Source organism: Panthera onca, chromosome E1, assembly GCF_046562875.1.
Source record: "Panthera onca isolate mPanOnc1 chromosome E1, mPanOnc1 haplotype 2, whole genome shotgun sequence".
Taxonomy (NCBI): Eukaryota; Metazoa; Chordata; class Mammalia; order Carnivora; family Felidae; genus Panthera; species Panthera onca.
The window spans coordinates 22,162,607-22,177,361 of record NC_138352.1 but is presented as its reverse complement, the minus strand read 5'-3'; the positions used below and the strand labels follow the sequence as shown (position 1 = coordinate 22,177,361).

Sequence of the window (14,755 nt, the reverse complement as noted above, 5' to 3'; positions counted from 1 at the left end):
CCTTATTTTTCTCTCCTCTGTCCCCAGCTGTTGCTAGAACTCTGAGTCAGGGTCCAAAAGCACCCAAAAGGGGATTCTCAATGCTGGCTCTCGTTCGCGTCCTTCAGGGACTTAACGCAGGATCTTTCCAGATAAGGAGAGTGTTGGGAAGGGCCTGTGGGAGCTGCCATCTAAAGCTAATATATGCAGGCAAGAGAGTCGGCCACGTGAAGATCTCTGGGCGATGTTCCAGGTAGGGGGACAGTGAGTACAAAACCCTCAGGTTTCAGCTGTGAGCCTGGAGGGCTCAAGGAACAGGAAAGAAAGGTGGGGTGGGGGAGAGTGTAAGAGTGGTAAGCAGAGGTCAGATGTGCAGGAACGGGGACTTGGAATTTTATTCTTTTTTTGTTTGCTTAGGTTTTTTTTGAGAGAGAGAGAGAGAGACAGAGGGAGAGAATGAGAGGGGGAGGGGCAGAAAAACAGGGAGACACAGAGTCCGAAGCAGGCTCCCGGCTCCGAGCTGTCAGCACAGAGCCTCATACAGGGCTCGAACCCATGAACCGTGAGATCGTGAACTGAGCCGAAGTTGGACACTTAACTAAGCCACCCAGGCGTCCCAGAATTTTATTCTAAGTACAACAGAAAGCATTTGGAGGATTTAAGCATGAAACTGGCCCGAGGGCATTGCATTAAAAAAATGAAGGAGGGGAAAACGGAGCCCTGGTTATCGAACTGAGACTGTATTCTATTCCTACATCATTTCTTTTTCCCATGAACAACTTCTGACTGCTTCCCTGATCCTGAAAGACTTACAATCACTCTCTAGTTCAATTGACTTCTTTTTATTCACTTCTACAGTGTTATTGAGATAGAATTCAAGTACCATAAAACTCACCCTTTTAAAGTGTACCATTCGATGCTTTCGAGCATATTCACGGGACTGTACAACTGTCACCACCATTAAGACATTTTCTTCACTCCAAAAGGAAAAACCTTACCATGAGTAGCCCCTCCTTACCTCTGACTCCTACCTCAGCTCCGGCAGCCCTTGATATACATTCTGCCTCTATAGACTATTCTGGGCACTTCATACAAACAGATCTAGAACAATATGTGGTATTTTGTGGATGGCCTCTTTTACTCATGACGTTTCCAAGGCTCATCTGTGCCGTGGTGCATACCAGCCCTTCCTTCCTTTATGGTTGAATCAAATTCCGCTGTGTAGGTGGGTCACAATTTGATTACCTGTGTATCAACCGATGGATGGGTCATTTCTATTCTCCAACTATTATGAATCTATCAGCTTTTGACAGTATCCCTGTCCTTCCCTTTCTCTCCTATCTTCAGCCAGACGCATTATACCCTTACATTGCTATGTTTGATAATAGTTATATGTCATTCTATCCATATATCTAGACCTTCTCTATTTTCTGGGATTGTAAGGGTTGAAGACCAATCATGACTTGTGTTTTTATGGCCATAGAGATTTTTCATTGCAGAAGAAAGTAGTTGCCTGGAATGCGTTGTGTTCTCTATGAGCCTGGTGTCATGACCTGACACATGATGTTCTCAGCATTAATCCATGGATACTCTTTTCTTACACTCCATATGTTGATCAATATCAGGCTCTGTTTACTTAAAAAAAATTGGGGGGCGCCTGGGTGGCTCAGTCAGTTAGGCGTCTGGGCGTCTGACTTTGGCTCAGGTCATGATCTCACAGTTTCTGGGTTTGAACCCCATGTTGGGCTCTGTGTTGACATCTCAGAGCCTGGAGGCTGCTTTGGATTCTCTGTCTCCCTCTCTCTCTCTGCTCCTCCCCCACACATGCCATCTCTGTCAAAAATAAAATAAAACATTAAAAAAAATTTTTTTTAATTGGGGGATGCCTGGGTGGCTCAGTCACTCAAGCATCCAACTCTTGATTTCGGCTCAGGTCATGATCTCCTGGTTTGACCCCGTGTTGGGCTCTGTGCTGACAGCATGGGACCTGCTTAGAATTCTCTCCCCACCTCTTCTCTGTCTCTCAAAATAAATAAGTAAATATTCAGAAAAGTTTCAGACCATGACTTTTTTCTCTTGGTGTTCTAATTGCTTTCCTTTTTCTTTGTTAAAATAAAAGACATTTGCCTTAGAAGTTTAATAAAATTGCATAAACTTTCATCATGATGATCTATTCTTGCTTGAGCGTATCCATTTTGAGGTCTTTTGTTGGAGACTGTGAACTTCCTGCCCTGATTTGGATGGATTGCTTTCTAGGTCTGCTGACAGCTATAATGCTAAGGTTTCTTTTTCTGATTCTTGATGTTTTGAAACCCATGGCGTTATTATTTTTCACCCTCAGTTTTCCATAGTATGTCTTCAAGTACCATTCAAAAGGGTGCATAACCCCGATGTCTATAGCAGCATTATTTACAATGGCCAAGATATGGAAGCAACCCGAATGTCCACTGACGGAGGAAATGGATAAAGATGTGGTATACACATACATTGGGATGTTACTCAGCCATAAAAAAGAATGAAATCTTGCCATTTGCAGTGATGTGGACGGAGCTAGAGAACATAACACTAAGCGAAATAAGTCAGTCAGAGGAAGACAAATACCGTATGATCTCACTCAAACGTGGAATTTGAGACACAAATGAGTAAAGGGAATAAAAGGAGACAAATCAAGAAACAGACTCTTAGCTATAGAGAACATACTGATGGCTACCAGCGGGGAGGTGGCCGGGGGGATGGGTGAAGTCAGGGATGGGGGTTAAGGGGGGCACGTTAGTGATGAGCATCGGGTGATGTATGGGAAGTGCTGAATCAATATATTGTCGTATACCTGAGACTAATATTACACTGTATGTCAACTGGAATTAAAAACAATTTTTTTAACATTTATTTTGGAGAGACAGAGACAGAGCATGAGCAGGGGAGGGGCAGAAAGAGAGGGAGGCACAGAATCTGAAGCAGGCTCCAGGCTCCGAGCTGTCAGCACAGAGCCCGACACGGGGCTCTAACCCACGCACCGTGAGATCATGACCTGAGCCAAAGTTGGATGCTCACCTGACTGAGCCACCCAGGTGCCCCTCAACTGGAATTTAAATACAAACAAAACCAAACATCTGTTTCTCCAGCTCTAGAAAGTTCTTTCTAAAATTCCCATTGGTCACACGTTGCATAACCTAGATCAATCTTCTCTGTTATCCGGACTCTTGCATTTTCGGTCTCTTTGTACATCATATCTATTGTATTGTTATACACACATTATATCTACATAAATAAAGACATAAGTATCTCTTATCCTTATAAAACACATATATTGAGGGGTGCCTGGGTGGCTCAGTCAGTTAAGCATCTGACTTCGGCTCAGGTCATGATCTCACGGCTGTGAGTTTGAGCTTCGCGTCGGGCTCTGTGCTGACAGCTCGGAACCTGGAGCCTGCTTCAGATTCTGTGTCTTCCCCTCTCTCTGCCCCTCCCCTGCTCATGCTCTGTCTCTCTCTCCTTCAAAAATAAATAACCATTTTTTAAAAAATTAAAACATATATTGAATAAAAACAAATGTATATAAAAATGCATTTTTAAAATTACACACATCCATACGTAATTTCCTCCTGGGGTATTTCCTTGACTTCCCCTTCCAATCCCCTTACTGCATTTTGTGTTATCAATGATACAATTACGCATTTCAAAGAGCTCTTTACAATTCTTTGATGGTTCTTTTACTTATTTATTTTTACAGCATCTCATTCCATTTTTATGGGTATCATTTTCCTAGTTTCCTTCAAGGATACTAATTAGAACTTTCAAAATGTTCTCCTCCTTACTTGCACTGGAGTCAGCTGCTGTGTGTGTGTGTGTGTGTGTGTGTGTGTGTGGTATGAGCATGTGCGTGTGTGGGGGGGGTGTCTGTCAGCTTGCCTTTGTCTCTCGTGCTGTTGGCTTTCTCCAGCATCCGGTGAGCCTCAAGTTTAAATGAAGATCGCTGCCCTGCGTTTTCAAGGAGGCTGGGCAGGTGGATATGCTCGGGGTGCCTTCCCGAGATGGGAGCTCGCGGACGTATGCACACGTGGACCATAGACCTTGCAGGTGAGTAAGCAGGTGACTGGCCTTCAGGCTGAGGGGCCCCGAGTGGAATAGACAGGCCATAAACTGGGGCACCAACACCCCAAGAGCAGATATAGCCGCCCCCTCCAAGAGTTTATTAGATTACTTTAGACTTTAGATTTATTTAGATTACTCTAGAATTAGATTACTTTAGACTTTTCCTTCTGGCTGCGGGTTAAATGCCTGGCTGTGTGTGGTCTGCCTTCTTGGGAATTTGGAACTAGAAGGCAGAGCTGGGAGAAGAGTGTGGGGAACCAGGTGGCAAAATTATAAGGGAAACAGACTTAATGGTCCCCCTTCGGCTGTTGCTGGTTCTTCTTCTCACCCCTGCCCTCCTTCACGACCAACTCCAAGCCCAGAGCTTCCCTCCGGGGTCCGCTTGGGTGGACTGGCCCCCTCGGGGTGGATTCTGGCCTGTAGCCCCTCCTGCCCTGTGTGATCTGTCCACCTGCTTTCATCCTGTTTCCAGGAACTGATGGAACCATCTCCTTCTAGTTTCCACACTCCTTATTCCTTTTTCTTAAAAAAAAAAAAAAAAAAAAAGAACGTATACTATCGCTTTTCAGGGGATCTCAGGATGACATCTCAATCCAGAGCCTCCCGAGGTATCTCTGATGAACTGACTTTCAGGAGTTCAGGTGGAAGGCGCAGACGAAAAGTGGGTGGGAGACAGCATGTTTTAACAGGGAGAATCTGTCTTATCAGAGGAGCAGAAAGCAATCATGAAAAAGGAGAGAGAAAGAAGGGGCAGAACGGGGGCCAGCTGAGTAGGAAAAAATGTAGCAAGTGGCAAAGTAGGGTCATGTTGCCTCGGCAGACTCGCAGAGCGTCCAGGAAGTTGTGGACAGTTCTGATGCTGGGACATGAGCCCCAGAGCCCTACATAGCAGCCGCCTCGTCGGATTTACCTCCCCTCTGAGGATCGGAGCCCTTACGAGGAAACCCCTTGGTCTGGCATTCAAGGCCCCCCATATCATGCTGCCATATGACCCTTCGAGTCCTACGGCTCCCTCCCGGGCCCCGCTACCTTTTTCCTAGTGACACTGGACTTCTTGCCAGTGCTCACACCATCTCTGTGTTTCCCCGTCTAGCCCTTCACCGACACTTTTCTTCTACCTGGAAGGCCTTCAAGCCCACCTCTACCTTGAAAAAGTCTATCCGCCACACTTGGGAGGAGGGAGGTTGGGTGTGGGGACAGACAGGCAAAACACAGTCACAGCTGTGAAGGACCAGGTAAAGTTTTGCTTTCCTCTGTGAAATGTAATCTCAGAGATGCGAGCAGACACCAATTTGCAATTCTATTTATATACAGCCTCCGGGGCTTAATCTCAACCAATTGTATTGTATTCCATGCTAGAAAAGCCTCCTGGAGGCTTTTACGGTGCCCTAGGGCATAGAAGGAACAAGTCCCCCTAGTCCATTAACGTCCTCAAGGGGGAGCACGTTCTCGCTCATGAAACCCTCAGTGGCAGATCCTGCAGAAGTAATGGCCGTCCAGCTTCCTCATCTGTAAAGTATCTCACCTGCTCCGTCGGCCTCGGTGGTTGGAGGGGGGACAGGGAAGGGTCAGATGTGATACATAAAGTAAGACACCTGTGAGCTCTCAAGCAGCGTTCACAGAATTCCTAAAGATATCACTGCATAGGAAAACAATCCAGCCATGCTCCTGTATCCTGGGACCCTCTCTTGTGGCACCTGTCACACCCTGCTTCAAGGTATTATTCAAGGTACTTGTGGGCAGATACATCTACTGAAACAACAGTCACGCCTCCTGAAAACGTGACTGTCTGCAAAGGTGCTCAGTAAAAATAACAGACTTACGGAAAAACGGGATTGGGGCGGACCAGTCAAAAGGGACAGAACTTAGAGGGGAGCCTGGGCGGCTCAGTCGGGCGGGCATTCGACTTCGGCTCAGGTCATGATCTCATGGTTTGTGAGTCTGAGCCCCACGTCGGGCTCTGTGCTGATGGCTCAGAGCCTGGAGCCTGCTTCGGATTCTGTGTCTCCCTCTCTCTCTCTGCCCCTCCCCTGCTTGTACTCTGTCTCTGTCTCTCAAAAGTAAATAAATGTTAAAACATTTTTTTAAAAAGTGCAGAACTTTGTATCCAAAGCCCGAAAAATTTTGACAATGCATCCTAATCCTAGTAAAAATGTTAGCACAGTTAAATCGCTAGAGCGTTTGCTCCTTGCCTCATGTTGGCCAATCTTTTCTCTCTCTTGCACGCTATCTTTCTCAATGTTTTTATATTATTTATATATTTTATTTATAAACCACGGTTTACAGTTTATTGTGCAACTTTCCTTAGTAATTTCTACACCCAACATGAGGCTCGAACTCCCGACCTCAAGATCAAGAGTCACATGCTCCTCTGACTGAGCCAGCCAGGTGCCCCTATTTTTTTTCATAGGATTTTTAAAAAGTAATCTCTATGCCCAGTGTGGGGCTCGAACTTGCAACCCTGTGATCAGGAGTTCCAGGCTCCACAGACTAGGCCAGCCGGGTGCCCCAACTGGGGTACCTGTGTGCTTCCTTTTCCAAGAGGTAGGTCATGGGCGCACTCACTTCTAATAAAGACCATTTTAATCATGATTAAAGATCTGTTCTAGACAGAGCCTTTCTCTTTAATCCACTGTTTTAATGCAAGGAGAGAAATGTCTTCACCTGTCCTGAGCATCCTCCAGAAAATAGTAGAAACCACCATGGCTCCAAAGGCCTCGAAACCTATTATACTTTCCCTGAAGTTTCAGATTTTTTTTCCCTGAAACTCTATACGTACTGGTAAGCAGACTCATTTTCTGTTGCTGCTCTAACAAATTACCACAAAAGTATTGGCTTGAAACAACCCAAAGTCATTATCTCACAGCTTAGGTGGTCAGAAGTCCAAAGTGGGTCTCACAAAGTGGGGCAACAAGGTGTTGACAGGGCTCGTCCCTTCTGGGGCCTTCTATGGGAGCATCCATTCCTTGCCTTTTCCAGCATCTAGACGCCTCCCGCATTTCCTGGTGCGTGGCCCCCTCCTCCACCTTCAAAGTCAGTAATGGCTGGTGGAATTTTAACTATGGAGTTACCTGGACACACGTCCTCCAGTGTCCCTGTTTCACTTACAACGACCACCGTCATGGGGCACTTGGGTGGTCCAGTTGGTCAAGTGTCTGACTCTTGGTTTCAGCTCAGATCACAATCTCATGGTTGGTGAGTTCTAGCTCTGCATCGGGTTGTATGCCTACAGTGTGGAACCTACTTGGGATTCTCTGTTTCTGCCCCTCCCCCACTGGTGCCATATCTCTCTCTCTCTCTCTCTCTCTCTCTCAAAATAAATAAACTTAAATCTTAAAGACCACCACGATTATATAGGGCCACCTAGGTAACCCATGATCATCCTCCCGTCTTAAGGTCAGCCCGTTAGCAGGCTTCATTCCACCTGCAGCCCTCATCTCCCCTTGCCATGTAACATAACGTACATCCTGGGGACTGGGCTGCAGACATTATCCTGCCTGCCACCCTCAGGGTTTGTTTGTGTTTCTTCCTTTAATTGTGAGAAAGCTTGCCCCTGACCACTTCAGAACATTCACAAGCCCGGAAAACTGCCTAAGAACCAGCATGACTTCCAATTTCATCATTGCTCTGAAATCACGTCTGAAGTAGTTCACGGGAAAACAACACGCGCAGCAGCAGCGGAACGGCTCGTGTTCCTCTGCCGGATCGTGAGCCTTCTGATGGCAGGGCCCCGTCCTTCCCTCGCGTTCCCCACCACACATTCTGCACGGTGGGTGCCCCAGTAAAGAGCTCTTGAAACGCATTCCTACTAGGTAGATACATATTTGTACATCTAAGGCAACCCTTTGGATTGAGGACGACCCATCATCCAAGAAAAGCGTTGAGCGACAAGAAGAACTTGGGAGGGAGAAACCCCATGTACCTTGAGAACAAAGTTGTCCTCGGCCTGGAGCTTCAGCTCCACCACGGCCTTCCGAACCAAGGCTTCGAAGTTGAGGTCTCTCCTCCGAGGGACATCCAGGGCAGGAAAGAGGTCCCCAATCAGGCCCATGAACACTGGCACATCATCGGTCACGATCTTGGGGATGTTGAAGTCTCTGAGGGAGCGCATCAGGACCTGGTCCTCGGGGCGGTCAGGGTCTCCTCGCTTCAGGGATCCCGCCACCACCAGCACCGACTTGATGGCCCGCAGGCCCCAGTCATAGTGGTCCTGAGGGAAGGCGGCACAGGTCAGGCCAGAGTCGCTGGGATGCTGAGCGCCACGTGCCCGTGCTGGCGTCCACACAATTACCAGCGGGTCACTTCCGAGGCCAAGGCAGAGGCACAGGGCAAGACCAATGACACGGAACATCAGGGTCACGGGTGATGACAAAGCAGACCCAGAGCATCCCGGGGGCTGGGGGTCAGAGAAACCAAACAGAACCACTTCCCGACCCACCTGGCTTCTCCTTGTACATTCAGAGAGCTGAAGGGTATCCGGGAGGCAGCCATGTTGGCTTAGATATGGCGGAGGCTGAGCTCACAAGCTCTACACCTTGGAGGCCTCCAAACTCTCTGAGGAAAGCAACTGAAAACAGTCACTGGTAGCAACCAGTAGAAAGGAAATTCCAAGAGTTTAAGCAAGAGACGGGGGGCTTGGATTGAAGGTGGTAGAAAGAAAACGAGATGAATTTGAGAGAGGGCCAGAGCGGGCAACGAACAACAGCTCGTCCGTGGTGAGGTGCAGGGCTGTGGAAGACGAAAATGCCGAGGAGGACTCCCAGGGTTCCAGAATCAGCAAGCAAGTGACGTAGTGAAGCAAGGAATGTGGGAGAAGCGGGCTGGGGTGGGGTGGGGACCTGTGGCAGAAACCAGTGAATATGAGGGTTTGGAGGTCACAAGAGAGGCTCAGGGTGGAGTTGTGAATGTCGGCCGCTGGCCTGGACGTTAGTGGTGGTGGGGAATCTACGGAAAGAATGCAATCACCAAGGGGGCTGGGAAGCATGAGGCAACAGGAGAGGTTTTTAAAGAAATCCACCTTGGACAGATTTCACAGGGCCGGGTGTTCCCCGTGCTGTGGCAGCAAAAATGGTCCCTGTGAGCCCCGGACGGAGGAGACACTCAGTGGGAACAGCCCAAGGAAGCCTGACTGGCTGTCCCGGCCACCAAGAGATTCTCCGTCACATCCCGTGCAGAGCCCAACATGAACCTGAACTCACGACCCTGAGATCAAGACCCAAGCTGAGATCAAGAGTTGGACACTTAACTGACTGAACCACTCGGGTGCCCCCTTCGGCATTTTTTTTTTTAAGTTTATTTATTTTGAGATAGAGACAGCACGAGCAGGGGAGGGGCAGGGAGAGAGGGAGAGAGAGAATGCCAAGCAGTCTCCAGGCTCTGAGCGGTCAGCACAGAGCCTGACATGGGGCTCAAACCCACAAAACTGGGAGATCATGACCTGAGCAGAAACCAAGAGCCAGAGACTTAACCAAATGAGCCACCCAGGCGCCCCCTTCGGCATGTTTTAAGGTGCTATTCCTGTCTGGGGGCCTGCCCTAGGCAGCAGCCACATTTAAGGACAAGTGATGAGGTACATGGGATTCGATGACTCACTATCTCCCCAACCCTCTCCCCCATCTCGTGTCCCTCTGGGTAGAGACCGTTCCCTCCAAGGGAGTTTCGTTGGCCACTGAGGTGTTTCCCACGGGACACGGGTGGTCGATGAGGTGCTAAGTAGTCTGTGAAAAAAAATAAGTTTGGGGGCCGAATAAGATTTTTTTTTAACGCTAAGAAAATGAATACGAATCTTTGTTGTGGAAGTGTGCAGGACTCGTACTATGCTTATGGGCGCATTGACAGAAGGCTCTAATGTTTCCCTATGACATCGGCCCCGAGCCCCGTCCAGAGGTGGGGCGATCACACGTGACTGGTGGTCCAGCGTCACTAGAGAGAGTACCTGTTTAGAGAGCAGCTCTTTGCACAACCGATAAAGGGTGATGAACTTTCTGGCTAACGCCCGTGCTTCAATGAATCCTTCTGCCACCAGCATGATCTCACAGATCAACTCGAAGTCTGGAACCACCATCGCGCAAGGCCTGTGAACAAGGGGGCAGAGGGCCAAGATAGTTTTCCTAACCATGGCTGAAGGGGGGCGGTGTTGGTAAGACAACAGACACTGGCTGCGATCACGGACAGAGGCATCTGTGAGGACAAACACTTGGCCCTTAGCAATGGTTTCGTCTAAGACTTCCAACTTAGGGATGAAGTGATGAAGGATATGGGACGTGAGTTGTCTTGTCCAAGGTGATGGGTGATAGTAGCAGGTGGGGACAGGATCGGGGCTACAGCTCATGTTGTAACCTGGGTCCAGTGAGCCTTCCACAGGCACAGATTAGTAAAGCTTTGGTAATTAGTAATTTATTAGATTAGTTTTTCCTATAATAGATTAGGGACTCCGGTTGAAGAATCGGGTCTCTCCTGGGGTCTACGAGAATCTATATCTCATTTTCAAGACGTGCGTCTCCTCCAAGCCTAGACGCTCGAGGCCTATTCTGTACTTATGTGCGTACAAATGTAAGTATCTATTGCCAAGGTCTCAAGTAAATACCCATTAACCCCATCTTGCCACAAAACGGTATATAGGGGAATTTTTTGTCTTTCTGTAAGGATTTACTTTGATTTTTTTTTCCTGCCTGGCTCTAGAAACATTTGATTGCAAAATCACTTATTTTTCAAGTTAATTTATTAGGTATATACCAGGAGCCTAAGGTCATTTACAGTTCTTTAATCGCATTTTCCCCATGCAAATATAAGACTTTCACTAACATATAGCTCAAGAAAATTTTTCCTTTAAATTATTTTTCATGGCATTCAGATTCTCAACCTGAAATATTTTGCAACCTGAAATAAGGTTAAACATGCATCCATATAATAGCATGCAACACGGCCGTGGAAAATAATGCTATAGAAGGAAAACTATTTAATGGTAAGGGAAAAAATTTTTTTAATGTTTATTTATTTTTGAGAGAGACAGACAGAGCGTGAGTGGGGGAAGGGCAGAAAGAGAGGGAGACACAGAATCCGAAGCAGGCTCCAGGCTCTGAGCTGTCAGCACAGAGCCCGAAGTGGGGCTCGAACCCACGAACCAGAAGATTATGCCTGAGCTGAAGTCTGATGCTTAACCGACTAAGCCACCCAGGCGTCCCTGACACAGGAAAATATTAATTAACGAAGGCAGGATACCAACTTGTACAGGGTCTTATCCCAAGTTCAAAAAAGGAATATACTCTGCCCACTCAAGGTCAGAAGGAGGAATGCCAAAGGGTCACACAATCTCTGGATGAAAGCATTCAGATGGGGAGGGCCGAGGTTCTGGAATCAGACCGACTGGGTTAGAACCCCAGTTCTGTGGCTTGCTCCTTGGGCTACTGGCTAACCCTGGTGATCATGATTACTACCCTGGGCCTTTGCGGACTCTGTTTTCTCCCTGAACAAGGGGGGCACGAATAGTGTCTTCCTCACAGGGCTTTTTGAAAACGAGGGGTAAAAGCAGATGTTTCTATTTATCGCTTTTTTTTAATGTTTTTATTTATTTAATTTGAGAGAGAGAAAGAGAGAACAGGGGAGGGGCAGAGAGATAAGAAGAGAGGGAATCCCAAGCAGGCTCCACACCATCAGCACAGAGCCCAACGTGGGGCTCGAACTCACGCACCGTGAGATCATGACCTGAGCCAAAACCAAGAGCAGGATGTTCAACCGACTGAGCCACCCAGGTGTCCCTGTATTTATTGTTTCTATAAATATTTTCTCCGCCCCCCGCAACCCCCAATTTTCTTCTATAGATAAATGTTGCCTTTACACTCAGGGAAAAAGAAACGTAGAGTAGTCCTGACCAGGGTGGCAACCCACCTCCATTACTGTTTGCAACCCAAGTGCATTTAACACATAACTTGCTGCAAACAAACAACAAACCTATTCTGTGCCATCCGTTCAGGCCTGGTGATGTTCCATTAGGAACAGTCCAGTAGGCAGAAAATCAGAAGCCGGGAGGCCTCTTTATTTTGTTGGGCTGACTTTGCTTTCCCGAGAAAAAGAATGGAGACCCCAGCTCCTTCTAGAAAATGCATTTGCGTTTTCTTATCACAATAAAGAAGATTTAAACGCATGACAATATCCACCTGCGGTGGCCAAGGCGAAGGAAAAGACACGTGTTCTCACACATCGCTACCAGGAATGTAATTCGGCACTGCTCTTTCTAGAAGGCCATTTGTCAGTGTGCATCAGGAGCCTTAAAAACGTGCCTCCCCAGTTAGCTCTGTGATTCTACTTCTGGGAAGCTTAGCCAAAGAAAATCATCACGCATACAGAAAAAAAGACTGAGGTACATAGGTGGACATCACAGCATTATGCATAAATTTGTCTTAAGTGCTAGACACAGTCCTAATGTTTAAATATGGAGGGTTACTTAATTACGCTGTGGACCACACACTTGATAGAATAACGTGTAGTCACGAAAGATTTCTTAAGACCATCTAACAGAAGAGGTTATTTGTGATAGGATTACGATCGAGTATGAAACGAAAAAACAAAACAGTATGAAACTGTGGTGGGGGGGGGGGGGCGCCTGGGTGGCTCAGTCAGTTAAGCGTCAGACTTCAGCTCAGGTCATGATCTCACGGTTCGTGAGTTTGAGCCCCATGTGGGGCTCTGTGCTGACAGCTCAGAGCCTGGAGCCTGCTTCAGATTCTGTGTCTCCTCTCTCTGTCCCTCCCCTGCTCCCTGGCTCTCAAAAATAAAATAAAACATGAAAAAAAAATTAAACTTATAAAAAGAAACCGTGTGTGGACCACAAGTCCATGACTTTAAAATATGCATATTTTGGGGCGCCTGGGTGGTTCAGTTGGTTGAGCGTCTGACTTCGGCCCAAGTCATGATCTCACAGTGGGTGAGTTCGACTCCCGCATCGGGCTCTGTGCTGATGGCTCGGAGCCTGGAGCCTGCTTCAGACTCTATGTTTCCCTCGCTCTCTGCCCTTCCCCTGCTTGTGCTCTGTCTCCCCTTGTCTCGAAAATAAACGTTAAAAAAATTTTTAAATACACATATTTTATTTTTATTTATTAATGTTTATTTATTTTTGAGACAGAGAGAGACAGAGCATGAACAGGGGAGGGGCAGAACGAGAGGGAGACACAGAATCTGAAACAGGCTCCAGGCTCTGAGCCATCAGCACAGAGCCTGATGAGGGGCTTGAACTCACGGACTGTGAGATCATGACCTGAGCCGAAGTCGGACGCTTAACCGACCAAGCCACCCAGGCGCCCCTAAATACACATATTTTATTTAAAAAAAAAATTTTTTTTTAACGTTTATTTATTTTTGAGACAGAGAGAGACAGAGCATGAATGGGGGAGAGGCAGAGAGAGAGGGAGACACAGAATCGGAAGCAGGCTCCAGGCTCTGAGCCATCAGCCCAGAGCCCGACGCGGGGCTTGAACTCACAGACTGCGAGATCGTGACCTGAGCTGAAGTCGGATGCTTAGCCTACTGAGCCACCCAGGCGCCCCTAAATACACATATTTTAAATACAACTAAGCAAAAAATAATTTTACTGATGGTAGCATTAAAGGTGTTTTTTTTTCATTTTTTTAAAAGTTTATTTATTTTGAGAGAGAGAGAGAGAGAGAGAGAGAGAGAGAGAGAGAGAGAGAGAATGTGGACACGCATGCAGGAGGGGCAGAGACAAAGGGAGAGAGAGGGAGAGAGAATCCCAAGCAGGCTCCACACTGTCAACGCAGAGCCCAACGTGGGGTTTGAACCCACAGAACCACCTGAGCCGAAACAAAGAGTCAGATGCTTAACCAATTGAGCCATGCAGGCACCCCTAAAGGTAGTTTTATAAGCTTTTTTAGATGTTCCAAATGTCTTCTAATATACACGCCCTACATTTTCAGTGGAAAAAACCAGGAGACCCTTCTCTCCGGGGGCCCTCGTGGGGGGCAGAGCGGACGCTCACCTGAACAGAGCCTTGAGATTCTCCGGCAGCTCCGTGCGGCCGGCGTAGCCCGGGTTCATGGTGATGAAGATCCCCACGGAGGGATTCAGGCTGATCTCCTCCCCGAGGAAGCTGAACCGCTGTTTCTTGTCTCGGATCGCGTCCTGGATGCTTTTTACCTGGGGAACGAGTCAACGGAAAAAGGTCCCTCCGCCGTGTGTCCCAGGGGCGGAGTGGTAGCTAGGGCTGGGAAGCATGGCCATACCCACCACGGACACCTGCTCCCTGGCCCCCTTCGTGGAAGGACAGGCAAAGCGACGGCACCCTGGACCCTCCGCTGGTGGGCGCGGGGTGCCTGTCTAAAGGAAATCTGGCCGCCTGTTTCTGTATTTACAACACAGCGGCTGAGAGTGAACAGCAAGCAGGTGTTTAACCCTCCCTGTAGTTACCCTGGCAATGCACTAGCACTGATCTCTGGCCAGGCGTTGTTCTGAGCACTTCCGTATTCATTCATTTGCTTTTCACCACGATCCTCTGCCGGCGGGGAGCGGGGGCACTTTACTGCCACCAGCCCCGTCTCTCGATGATGAAACACAAGCACTGAGCAGTGGAACTGTCTGCCCAAGCTGACATGGCTCCAAGGCGGTGGCACCCGGACTGAAGCCAGGCGAGTGGATTCTGGAGCCTGGGCTCGTGGCCGCTGCGTGATCGAGA

The 14,755-nt window shown here is 47.9% G+C and overlaps 1 protein-coding gene across 1 annotated transcript in view; it reads right to left on the bottom strand.

The window, feature by feature from the left end:
* Positions 1-14,755, bottom strand: part of DNAH9 (dynein axonemal heavy chain 9) — a 329,272-nt gene that overhangs the window by 188,512 nt on the left and 126,005 nt on the right. The window contains exons 29-31 of the mRNA XM_078437738.2: positions 14,063-14,220; positions 10,007-10,145; positions 7,994-8,281 (exon numbers count right to left, since the gene is read on the bottom strand). Of these exons, the coding sequence (XP_078293864.2) occupies positions 7,994-8,281; positions 10,007-10,145; positions 14,063-14,220 (585 nt within the window). The remainder of the gene's footprint in view (positions 1-7,993; positions 8,282-10,006; positions 10,146-14,062; positions 14,221-14,755) is intronic.